Source organism: Telopea speciosissima, chromosome 7 (genome assembly GCF_018873765.1).
Source record: "Telopea speciosissima isolate NSW1024214 ecotype Mountain lineage chromosome 7, Tspe_v1, whole genome shotgun sequence".
Classification (NCBI taxonomy): domain Eukaryota; kingdom Viridiplantae; phylum Streptophyta; class Magnoliopsida; order Proteales; family Proteaceae; genus Telopea; species Telopea speciosissima.
Window position 1 is genome coordinate 8,136,986 of NC_057922.1, and position 13,301 is coordinate 8,150,286.

The 13,301-nt window shown below is 39.9% G+C and overlaps 1 protein-coding gene across 5 annotated transcripts; it reads left to right on the forward strand.

Annotated features, from left to right (window-relative positions):
• On the forward strand, window positions 1-13,018 carry LOC122667778 (protein SCAI-like). 5 transcript variants are annotated; one of them, XM_043864203.1, is made up of 10 exons: window positions 1-591; window positions 2,478-2,684; window positions 2,803-3,042; window positions 4,294-4,360; window positions 4,444-4,507; window positions 4,571-4,629; window positions 4,765-4,856; window positions 11,993-12,175; window positions 12,263-12,399; window positions 12,733-13,018. In XM_043864203.1, exons 1-10 carry the CDS (start codon window positions 97-99, stop codon window positions 12,917-12,919), a joined length of 1,731 nt encoding a protein of 576 aa, XP_043720138.1. In that variant the 5' UTR covers window positions 1-96; the 3' UTR covers window positions 12,920-13,018. The 5 variants fall into 5 exon arrangements, 3 of the variants coding, with proteins under 3 accessions (XP_043720138.1, XP_043720137.1, XP_043720139.1); XM_043864202.1 differs by having other exon boundaries at window positions 4,444-4,629; XR_006333855.1 differs by lacking the exon at window positions 12,263-12,399 and having other exon boundaries at window positions 4,444-4,629; window positions 4,765-4,860; window positions 12,733-12,864.
• The last annotated feature ends 283 nt before the right edge of the window (window positions 13,019-13,301 follow it).

Consider the following 13,301-nt stretch of genomic DNA (forward strand, 5'->3'; position numbering starts at 1 on the left):
GCTGATCCATTCTCTACCGACGATATAGCATTAATTTCCCCGGCGTTTACATGAGCTTCGCCGACGGCGAGTGGTCCGACGAGTGACCTGTCCTCCATGGGGGACACTAGCAAGGTCGCCAAAACCTTCCGTGGTCTGGTTGATAGCGCTGACCGTAAGTTCGCTAGGGTTCGTGACGTCCCATCTTATGGTCGTGGACACAACCATTACTTCCACAAGGTTTTCAAGGCCTACACTCGCCTCTGGAAGTTCCAGCAAGAGAACCGTTTGAAGCTTGTCGAGTGTGGTCTTCAGAGATGGGAAATTGGTGAAATTGCGTCTCGGATTGGTCAACTCTACTACGGTCAGTACTTGAGGACTAGTGAGGCCAGGTTTCTGCTCGAGTCTTACATTTTCTATGAAGCTATACTTAATCGGGGTTATTTCGAGGGACCAAAAGGGGCGGCCAAGGATCTCAACTTGCGGTACAAGGAGTTGAGGTTCTATGCGAGGTTTCTGGTTGTTTCATTGCTATTGAATCGGTCTGAAATGGTGCAGACACTCGTTGAGCGGTTTAAGGCTCTCGTTGATGACAGCAAGGCTTCTTTTCGGGTACTTTCTTCTCTTGCCCTGTTAGTGCTGAAACAAGTTTGCTTATAATTTAACCTTTATAATTTCTATCTAATTTAAAGTGGGAAGTTGAGGATTATGAGTAATTGAATTGGATGAATGGTTAATAGCGTTAGTGGCAGCTCAATTATTAGAGCATACTCGTAATTGTGTATTCTGAAGGTTGATTTTATAATAGATTCTTATATATGCTTGTTCATGCCAATTAATGTTACAATTAAGAGTTAATTGGAAAAAGGGATGTTGTTGTTGCTTGCCTACCCACTGAAAAAAGAAAAGAAAAGAAAAAGTACGTGTATGAGAGAGAGTGGAGGAGATCCTTGTGCAAATTAGGATCAAGTCAAGATCCATGGATTTTTATTATCCAGGCAATCATCTTTTACTTATGGTACAGATGTTAAGATCTTGATCAAGACATCTTACTTGGGAGTTTGAAGCAGTTTTGCATTGATTATGTGATTGTTTTGAAGGGATGTTAAATATAAGATATGCTGTAAAAAATTAAAAACATAAATCATATGAGCAAAAGGGTAATAACTAATAAGAAACATTGCGGGAAGAAATAAAAATCACAAAAAATAGGATCCTTTGTAGTTTTCAATAGATCTTCAAAGGAGGAAAGAAAGTGCGAAAGCCAAAGGAAGAAAGAAAGCTGGGGAGTTTCCATAATGGACCCAGACAACTTGGCTGACAAAGAAAAATGTGAAACTATATTGATACATGTATATCGCCTTTTAAATTTAACCAGCAAATGCCTTTTACAAACTGAGTGCAGAAAAATTCCCCTTTCATTCCAATGTTGATGGAGCTTGACTCTAGATTGTACCTCCCCAATGGAAGCTCGGTTTGCTCCACTGGATATGTCATGGTCAGGATATTCAATTGATTATTCCGTCTCAGCCAAGAGATCAGATGGGTATAGCGAAGATCACGCACAATTAAGGATCCATCCATCCAGAAACTAATGAAACTCAGCTTGAAGAGATTGTTTGATGCCATATGATGTGGTAGGGGATCAGAAACAATGTAATAAGTTGATTCTGATAATTGAGTGGTGGAGTCAATTTCTTTTAGGAAATTCAAGCCGTTGCAGTTGAACCAATTAGCCTATCAAATTATTGATCATGAGAAAGAATTCTATCAACCCATAAAACATACTTTGGCCTTCTGTACTCCAGTGACATTCTGGTTAACTGCTCGTTTAGCTGTAGAAACCTTCTCATCATTACAGGTGTCAATTAGTGTTCCCTGCACCAAATGCTAAATCCACATCTTGCTAAATCTTCCATTAATATTAGTCTCTTTATCTTGTTAATGAACCTTATAACTCCATACTTTCTTCCATAATTTTTTTTGAACTTATATTGTTTCGAAGCATCCATGCGATATTCTCTTGACGAAATTCACTATGTTACTCAAAGTTATTAGTATTTTGATAGATAAAAGTATTCTCTCTCTCTCTCTCACACACACACACACACACACACACATACACGGTCACATGAACATGCTCACATATGCTAAAATATATAGAACTTTGTATGCATTTTGGAAAATTTATTCTCTTTCTCCCTTTCCTACCCCTCCCTTTTACTGAATTGGCCCAATTCCTTGTCTCAAATGCAATCTAAAACGGTATCTGGATCTGAGCTCTTTCTTTTGATACTTTGGTTCTCTCCCCCCCCCCCCCCAACTCATCAGTGTTCTAAATGCTGAATTTTTTGGGGATATTTTTGTTCTTTTGTTTGACTATGTTATCACCAGAATTCTTTTTACAAAAAAAAAAAAAAAACTCATTAACATGACCAGCTTAAACTTTTTGTTAGTCTTTTCTTCCCCTTCTCTGACTTTTCTACAATGTCTTTCAGGAGACTAACTTCAAAGAATGGAAGCAAGTGGTACAGGAAATTGTATGGTTTTTGAAAGCTGATTTAGCTTTTACAAATGCAAGGACTATCCACTATTGTGCTTTGTTTGATTCCCATCCTACTTCACTTCCATATGTAGCTCGGTTCCATGCAAAGAAGGTTCTGAAGTTACAAGATGCATTACTGATGAGTTATCACCGGAATGAGGTAAACTGGTTTTACATGTTTACAAAGAAGAGCTATGTAGTTTCTGTCCATCTAACAATCCTGTAGGAAGTTACAATGAAGGCATGCATGTCACCAATTCTTTATTGTCCATTTTCAGGTCAAGTTCACAGAACTAACTTTGGACACTTATAGAATGCTGCAATGTTTGGAATGGGAGCCTAGTGGATCTTTCTACTCAAAACGTCCAGTGGAATCAATCAGCAATGGTGCAAGTGATCAGTCTGCAGCATCTGGGCTTATTGATATAAATCTTGCCATGGATATGACAGATCCAACTCTGCCTCCAAATCCTAAGAAAACTATTCTCTATCGTGCATCAGCGACACATTTGATATCAGTGAGTGTAGAAGTTGCATCTTCTTCGTTCTTCTCCCATCCCCTTGGTTCTTTTTAACCCTTTCCCATTTTGTATCTACTTATCTTGCTCCATTGGTCTTTGTTTTGTTTTGACTCCCCTTTAGAGATTTCATATGTTTAGCTTTTTATTGGGATCTTGCTTTAAGAGCAAGAGATATGATGTCTAGACTGATGCATCCGGGCCAGCAGCATCATGGTTTAGGCTGCAGGACCAATCCAGAGAGAGAGGGGTTGTGGATATGATGACTTAGGATGCAGCCAGACCCGTGGTGTCAATTTTTTGGTCAGACAGAGAAAGAGTGTGTATGATGACCATTTATGCAAACTAGCCTGTTGGAAGTTTCATAGGTGGCCTTCCCCTGAAGTCTTTATTGAGTGAGATTGCGGAATCACGTCCAAGACTGATGCAACCAGGTGTGCAGTGTCTAGGTCTGTAGTCTCCACATGGTGGACAAGCACCAATAGAGGGGGGGGGGGGGAGATGGGCTGCGGAATTGAAATATATTAATAGGTTTAACTAGGTATAACAAGGAAGGTCTGACCTGTATAGAGGGAAAGATGGGAGGAGTTTTAGATTGTCAAATCATATCATGATCTTAAATTTGTTTCTCCTTCTGCTTCCTGTGTCGGCTCTTAGACTAATTTAACATGTAATGTATGATTATTTACAGAAACCGCGGTCAAAAGGTTCTAAAAGGAATTTATGCAATTCGGGTGTCTCCTTAAATCATTTTTAGTGCCAAATCTAATTGGTGGTAAATTATGATGCTTGAGTAACTTCCCAAAAAGCTACTATGCTGATGTGAAGTTTGATGAAAATGTTCTTCACCTTGCCTACAACTTTTGGGCAATGTAGGAGCTCACAGCAAATTGAGACGTTATGAGATGGGATATAGTTGTTCTTTTACCAATACTACAATAAAGCATACATGGTTATTCTCAATTTTAACCATTTTGAGGTATATTATTTATTTAAAAACAAATATGTGATCTCCCAGTAATTAAGAGAACTGTATTTTTTTCTTGATATAAATTGGGGCCTTTTATACTATTGTTGAAAGGAATGTTTTTCAAGACTTCCTATCTATGATGTAGCAGTTGCATTTTTTTCCTTAATAATTTTTTTTGATGGTGAATTCAGAGATGGCATTCACATTGGATTAAAGGTGTATACTCTGTTTTAGAAATATAAATGGAAAGCATGACATGAGATTGCATTTTATATGGGCAGGTTCTTGCTACATTGTGTGAGGAGCTCCCTCCAGAGAGCGTGTTGCTAGTGTATATATCAGCATCAGGTTGTTCTCACTTCTTTACTTGTTCAATTGATGTGCTAAAGATTGTTCTACCATAATAGATTAACTGCTGATCACTTTTGCAGGAAAGGCTGGTCAAAGTCCTCAGATAGAAAGTTCAAGAGCTTCAAGGATCCCTTCAAACATGAAAGCTGTTTCTCATACATCTTTTGAGCACTATAATTCACTGCCGGGAGTTCCTAATCATGAAAGAGAAGATTCAACTGACTATTTCGGGAATTCTTTATGGCTGGGGCCTAGAGGAAGTGGAGGTGTGTGCCTGGATGTGTTGAAGTACAGTCAAATTTCAAAAATTTTCTCTCATGCTATTTGTGGACAGAATTATAAAGTGGCTTTTATCTTTGCATGTTCTACCCAACCTTACAAGGATTCCTCTTGGTTTTCAGGTTCAAACCACTTTTACCCCGGTGATATCATTCCATTTACCAGAATACCTTTATTCCTCATTATTGATAGTGACAATAGCAATGCGTTCAAGGCAGGTTTGTCAAAACTTGTTTTTGACTTGCTAGACTACTTTGATTTGTCTTGCAATGTGAACCTGATTTTTCTTTGAAATTTGAGAAAGAAGGGGCGGGGGGCAGAGGCACTTTGGTATAATGGTCATGTCTGAAATAATTTGTTTGCTTTCCCCGCTTTCATTTTAACTTACTAAGTAGGGTTGGACTACTAGGAACTTAATTTCAAAATTCAACTAAACTAAGCCTTATCTCTACTTACTAGGTTTGGCTACATGTTTGATGTTTTCCTATTCCTATTCTGCCATTACACTCCAATCTTGGACCACATCTCTCACTAAACCATAAGTTTCATTTTATTCCTCCCAACTATTTCGCCCAAATCTCTTGTGTCCTTCCTCTAGTTCCTTTGGAGCTTTCCATTTTTCGCATCTTGTTTGTCCACTTGTCGGTCGTTGTTGCTCATGACCAAACCCAGTTAATTTTTGCTGATCTTATCATTTGTTGGGTCTACTCCTAAGTTCCTGCAGATACACTAATGCAGTGCTAATCCCGAATTAATGAGATCCAGTGGGAGATCAGCTGGCGATAGGATTGCAGGAAAGGAACACAACCGGATTAGGAGAAAACAAATAACAGATTAATGACAAGTCTGATATGGTCAGATTCTCGACAGTGAAACAATCCCACTGAAGTTAGGACCATAGGAATGTTGGAAAACTGCAGATTTTAAGGGATATCAGGACAGAGTTTTAGTGACAGATTCCAGAATGGATTTAGCTAGTAATTAAATCAATAACAGAAAGAACCTGTTATTTAAATCAGAATCAAAACTGAGATTTTTCTATAGCAGACTTGAAATAGGATTTCTGAAATCGCTGGCAAGAACTTAGTGGTTCAGAACAGAAATAGTGTCAGGAACTACTCAATTAGAAAACCAGAACAATATTCTGAAATTAGATTTAAGAAACCAGACCAAAACAGAGTTTTTGAAGAAGTTGAATTCAAGTAGGAAATAGAAATAAGAAGAAAGAAATCTGACCTGTGAATTGATGGAAAAGAAAGGGAAGAAAATGGATATGAATCAGGAATCCCACCTGAACCCCAGGGTTGGCAGAATAATTATCCCCCTCCAATTCGCTGCCCGCGCCAATTCCTCCAATTCCTCTAATATGGGGAGTGGACCCCACCTTGGACGGTGTGTTCGGGCAGGGGATAGGGTGGTCATTTCCGGCCCCCTATGTGAGGAATTGGAGGAATTGGAGTGGGCAGCAAATTGGAGGAGATAACGATTCGGGTTGGCATCCCACTAAATTCCAGCTTGGAATCACCACCAGGTTTCTACTGAATTATCACAGCAGAGAGAGCTTTGAATCTTATAAAACCAGAAGGCCAAAGCCAATTTCCACTCATCAAATTCGTGGGTAAGACATAACCCTTATATATGTTTTAATAAAAGAGACAAACACAGATTCAAACTAAGCTTAAAACTCCTCCAGCTAATAGCTTGCTATGCAGGTAGTCTTAGTTGTCAAGGTGTCACCTAGACAATGCCTTGGCATCCAGGCACCCTTTGCTGGAAGGGTGCCTTGGTCGTGTAGGCAATGCCGTGTCAGTGTCGCCTTGATTTTTTTCCCTCCAATAACCTAGACACTGACAACTATGGAGGTAGTCTTAACTGACTGAAACTCTGATATAATAAAGGAAAACAGCTTAACATAAGGCTGGACTCGTAACAACAATTAAAATGAGAATAGACTCAACTAAACCAAGGTACTAAAACTCGAGTCTCGGGACCAACTCGACTCTTGGAAAAACCGAGACGAGTCGAGATCTCGCCGAGTTGGTGCATTTTTTTTTTCCAACTTGAAGCCTGAACTTTGGGTCAACCCGAGATCCAAGATCTCGCCGAGATATGTCGAGTTTTGTCCAATTAGGTAAGGTATTTAAGTGGTAGATGGGTTAAAATAATGGGTCGAAACTGAGATCCAACCGAGATCTGAGATCTCGCCGAGATATTGCACTTTTCAGTTTCGGATGCCATCTCGACTCAGTATTTCAAAAAACCGAGAATGAGATTTCGGACTATGAACTAAACTAACTAATAAAGTGAATGTCATATTCCTACCTCCTACCTATATTTGTGGCCAATTAAAATGGCCTATTACAAAGGAAATCCATTGGACCAAAGGCGTAACATATATAGAACCCTATCCAAGGCTCATGCCCATGTCTGTGTTTTTCTGCATCAGACACCACTTTGATTATATCCTTTGTAGTTTCCCACTCCATATGTCATTCTTATTTCAGCTAATTGAGTTTTGTGTTTATTATTATGCTCCTTATCATATTGTTGGTCTTCTAGCTTTTTCCTGTACCTCTCCACTTTATCTACTCTGCTCAAACGATATGGCAAAATTAATCTCTTCCTCCTCATTGATGGTAAAACCACAATAGGGAAAAATGGTCACTTTGGGACAATTCATGGTGATCTTACTCTTTTTTCGGAGAAAAGGTGGGGGGGGGGGGGGGAGGTGGGGGAGGAAGTCTATTAGTTGAGAACAGGAGAGAAGGAAACCTGAAAGTCCCAAAGAAACAGTACAACTAGAAGGCCAAATCCTACATTGAAGGGACCTTATGCCCCAAGAAAGCAGCAAAGCAAGGTATAGTCTTTTGGCCTCTTCAAGTGTGTCTATATTTGAAATACTTTCCATGATTTCCTTTTCTAAGCTGATAGATTGCCAAAAGCCGAGTTTTCTTCAGCAGTTGGTTTCCTGTGACTTAAATCTTGGGAGATTGGAGAAGAGAAATCACCATCTCTCTACACTTATATTAACAGTTGGATCAGATCAAATAGTGGGGGCAGAAGTTTCCTTTGAAACTCGGTTACTTGGAGAGGCTGGAGTTTGATACCCAGTATCACCTGATCAAGCTGTTCTTAAGATGCAGAATTTCAGTGACATTTACTTTTTTGTATGTTGCACTCATCACTTCCTACAAAAATCTTCATGGCATTTTACCCATCTCCAATCCACCAGTCAAAATAATGTATAACAATCCCCAGGTCTACTCATCTGATATGCCTAATCATCTCATCCATAACCTGCTCAAAGAGATGGAGGTTCAATGCTGTCCCTTGGTATAGTGATTACTTATTTGTACTCATTTGTCTTGCTCCATCTCCCAATCACTGTATGTCTCATTGAGTTTCCAAGTACTTTAGATCTTAGATGTAATATAAGGACTGTTTTTATGCACAAACAAATGTTGTGAACCAGGTAAGCTATAATATTTTTATGCATGTGTCACCTTAGGTTATGGACCTGAAGTGGTCTGGGTGTTTCAGCAACTCAAGCCACGTTTGGTAACACTTCTGTTCTGCGAAAGTGTTTCTGAGCTGGAAATATTTTTTCTTGTTTCTGTTCTCGGGGAACACTATTGTTTTGGGGGGGGGGTTTGAAAAGCCTTTGGTAATAAGGCATAAGAAGTGTTTCTGAATCAGAAAAGAAACAGAAACATGTTTGGAAGGTACTCTAACAGAAGCACTTCTGGCACTTCAACAACACCAATTTTTAATATTGAATGATACATTGAGATTTAAGTAGGGCTTTTGGAATTCTTTCTAAAATTACTGTCAGACAACAGTACTGGCCATGTAGCAAGTTCTAAATATCCAGTGTTGGAAACTTCTCAGATTGTCAAGCAATTACCCTGCAAATGAAGGAGAGGGAGATTGGTCGTCGTTGATGAACAATTAAAAAATAAATAAAATCCTCTTCCTCATTCTTAGTATATATATAAAATTTTATATGTTAGACAGATGGAGGTTTCATTGTTTTGGCATGCTACTATGAGAAAACTCTAAGTTAAATATTAAAAATAGAATCTGAAAGTCACACAATGGTATCAATTAATCAGTATATCCACATTCATGAGACAAATCCCCAATTTCAATATAAATGTCCATAAACAAAGCCATATGGCTGGAAGAACCCATGTTAGAAAACATTCAAAGCAAAGGACATAAAGATCATTTACTCGCAAAGGAAAGTATTAAGAAAAGCAACAACACTAGAAACGATAGCAAACTTAAAAAACTTAACTCCACAACTCTGTTCCTACCTAGTTGACATAGAAAGCAACTCTGCTTGCCAGCTATAGTTTATTGCTTTATGGTTTACTTCAGTCAAAAAAAAGGACCATGAAGACCCAAGCAACTAAAATGAACAAAGACGCTTGTTATTAATAGGCTTCTCTTTTGAGTGTTCCCAGTTCTTCGACTATTTCCTATCCCTTGATATAATCCTTAAATTTAAAAACACAAATTGGGGGCAGGGGGGAAGAGGACAGATTAACAGAGTAAAGACCATTCAAACTATTCTCAGTGTCGATATTACTGTCAACAACTAGAATGCAGCCCACATCATCCAAAATTCTTCTCTTCTTCAATTTCAAGGCGAGGGAGGGAATCTGAAAAGGCATTGGCTCCTGTCCTGAGCAGCTAGGACGCCCTGCTTCCTTCTCTTGCAACAACCGAATTCTGATAGATAATTTGGTGAAGCAAGTGGTGATATCTTTATCTTGAAATGCAAGGATACAATGATGAGAATTTTGAGATGTATAACAATTATATTTTTAATAAATAAAGCAATAAAGCTCATTAAACTGATATGCAGTAAGAAGATGAAATGTTGGTATGCTGAAAGAAGATGAATATGATAAAAACCACCTCATCAAACTGAAACAGTGGCCTACTGACAAAAGTAGCTCAACAATCTGCCCCATATCAGTCTCCTCAACATGGCAATTGTACAGAAAAGCATAAACACGTAAACAGAACATTCAACCATCACATAAAAATTCAATTCAATTGGCAGAACTGCAAGTTCCCCCACCCCATTGCTCTATGGAAGAGTATAACGATCTCCTTCCCTCCCCGCCCCCTACACAGTTCAAACCCTATCCAAGTTCATCTCCCTATTCCCACACTGGAAACATCGGAATCCCTCTTCTACCCTCCTGCCTCACCTTTATTTGCCGCTTCCTGGTTTTCCCTCTCAAACCCACACCCAGCTTTCCTTCTGTGTCCCACCCCTAGACAACCCCTCTGCTTCTGCTGGGCTTGACAACATTTGTCACTGGTCCCTCCCCCTCTCCTACATAGTTCAAACTCCATCTGAGCCCATCTTCACGTCTGGTAATGATTCCTACTCTGAAAACCAGAGACCAAAACCACAGTGTACCAGCAACAAGTGCTCTGTTGATGGCGAAAATCTAGGGCTTCCTAGCGATTTGCTGCACCACTGGAGAGATCTAGGGCTTCAAAATCTACTATTTGCTGTTGCACCACCGGAGAAATCTAGGGGTAGGGCTTCCCTTGAAAACCCAGACTCAGATCAGGGAAAACAAGGGAGAGAGAGAAGTGTACATACCAGAGGAAGGCTGACTGCTCGCGGGGAAGACAAGTGCTCCTTCAATGGCAATCCAGCTGAAGAGAAGTGCTCTGTCGATGGCTATGAGGTTGGGTTGAAGTGTTGAACCAGTCAGGGTTTCGAGGGTTTAGGTTGAGGGAGTCGGGGTATCGAGTGTTTTATGTTTCTGGAATAACAAAGTCCCCCCCCCCCCCGGTTTCTGTGTTTATTTTTTTGGTATTCCATTTGCCCAGTTCACTTTGGGAGAACAGAGAAATGAACCGGACTTACCAAACATCTTTCTAGTGTTCTTTTTGTTCCTGCAGAACAAAAGAACACTGGAAATATTTTTTTTTTTTTTTGGGGAATTGGAGAGCTTTAATAGGGGGGGGGGGGGGATAGGGGATGGGGATAGGCCCCAAGGTGGTTTGAACTCATGACCTCTTATTTGAGGAGTTGGTCTTTTGCTAACTGAGCTGACCCCTTGGGGTGCCACTGGAAATACTTCTTCGGAGTGTTACAAAATGCGGCCTCATTCTCCTGATACAAGACAAATTTCAGCCAATGAAGATTTACCAAGCATCAAATCAAGTGTTTCTTGCATGTGCAAGGAAGCTTATTTTGTATTTTAGTTCTTGAAAATATGAAAAGAACAGCAACAGAAAAAAAAAAAATGATTATTATCCATGGGACTTGGATCTTTGCACTGAAACTTTCCTGAGGATGAGGTGAACTCTTCTGTCAAGGGCATGGTGTTAGTGCACGGTATTGGAACGGGTATCGGTAACCTGCAAAGTCGATATGATACCGATACGGTATCGGCCTGGATCGGCTGTATCGGACAAAATTACCCTGAATCTCCTTTAAAATGAGTTTTCTGACCATTTTACCCCTTGTCCGTACTGTGCTATCGGCATGGTATCGGTATCGGTATCGGTGACTAGCAAAACCGGTACGTATCGCCCGTATCGGGCGATACAATACCTATACTTCGAACCATGGTCAAGGGTGCTTTTTTCAACCAAAAGGGGAAAAAAAAAACCCCCATTTTTTGCAGCACTGCTTTTTAAAATTGTTAAAACAGAGAAAAAAGGGATGTTCACTATAATGGTACATGCAGAAAACCATTTTATGCTTGTTGATGAGTCACGCATTGACAGTTGCTGTGGGCTGTGACATTACCAGTTATCTGGTAGCCTTTGAATATAAGCTCCATAAATGAACAATGTAACTTGGCTCAAACTATATGATGTATGATTGTTAAATTGAGAAGTTATGGAACTGCAGATGAACTGGAGCCCTTAGTTAGCTGATCAAGTTCATCAAAACATTGGCAATACCTAGTTAAGATGTATGATAGTGAGTGACTGTCTACCTTTGACATGAAACATAATGTCCATGACCCTGTTTGTTATATATTTTGTATTTTCCAATGTGGAAGTTCCTTTAAATAATCCTTAATGGAGTTGAGCAAGGACCTCTGGCATGCCACCCTGTTGCAAACAGTCTCTCAAAAAACCCATAAATTTATAACAGTAGCTTATTCCAATTTTTATTCTCTGAACTGGTGAGGCTTATTTTTTGCTGAGGATTTGCAAAGTCAGTGTCTTCTAATGTTGTGGAAATTCTTAGCCATTTTCTCAACATGACCATTGTTTAGTTGTTATGCTGGCTCATCCTATTTGCAGGTACCTTCTGTGCTATTGTTTCTTTGTGAAGGTGCTTATATGTGAATTTGTTTCCAGGTGGTGCACGGTGCAGAAAGGGGAGAGACTACTGCACTGCTTCTTTCTCCCACCAGGCCGGTATTCCGGAGCTCAGCTGGGGCTGATCTGACCCAGAATGGTAGTCAGTTCACATTTTTCCTTTCTTCTCCTTTGCAAGCCTTTTGCCAATTGTTTGGCCTCTCACCCTCTGATACTGATCCGGTGAGTCAGTTGGGAACTCATGGTGTTTTCTTTGAGATGTATGCGGTTATTTGCTTGGTCTGATGAGGTCATGGGTTTTTCGTCCAGGATATGTACAACAAAGCTGAAAACATACTCTCCACCACCTTTTCTGAGTGGGAAGTGATACTCTGTAAATCGACTTCCCTCCATTTGGTGTGGGCCCAAGTTTTATCTGATCCATTTCTACGCCGGCTTATTCTCAGGTATTAACTTCTCCGTTTGGGATATCATAAACCGCTATCATCTGCACCCTCAATGCAGTGGTCAAAACCTACCATTTAATGTTTGGTCTAGTATCCACCCCACCCCCCACACAAACAAAAAACAATATCAAACAAACAGAATTATAGTGTGTGGCATAGATGTAGGTGCTTTCTGCAGCATCCATCTTGATTGTATTGTTCCTCTGCCAAAATAACAAACATAATCCTCATCAAAACATGAATAAATCGGCAAAAGAAAAATAAAACAGAAATACTATGAATGTTGATTGGTGAAATTTTCACACGTATGTTTTCTCAATATCTTCCCTCCAGGTTTATATTCTGCCGGTCTGTACTCTCACTCTTCTGCCCTCCAGGAGATAATGAGCACTGTCTACCCGATTGCTTACCCCATCTTCCGGATTCTGTCTCTTCAAGCTCTGAAGCAGTTAAATCTGTTGTCCTCCGTCTGGCACATACCCTTGGGGTTGCAGATTGTTTCCAGTCCAAGCATACATAGCTGAAAGCTGGAGAAATCTATCAGATTCCATAAAATGAGTCATCAAATTCTCAAATCTAAGATGTTAATTTCATGGGGGGTCCTGAGATGGAGATCATATAATTCAAGTCACAGACTCATCAATGGGTCACAGACTCGTATCCATGGTCCAGGGGAAGAAGCTAATGAGTAAATTGGATTCCAGCAGGCAATGTTGAGGAGAACACTTATTTTTGGAAGGGGATGGAGTCTGTGGGACAATTTGGTTATTTCAGTGTCTTGGCACACCCCAGCTATTTATCAAGCGCTTGCTGTGGATGTCATGTTGGTGTATAAGCTTATCAGCTTATGTAGGGTGTGCGTCTCCCTGTGTGTGTTGATTGTCCAAAGGGCATTGTTTTAT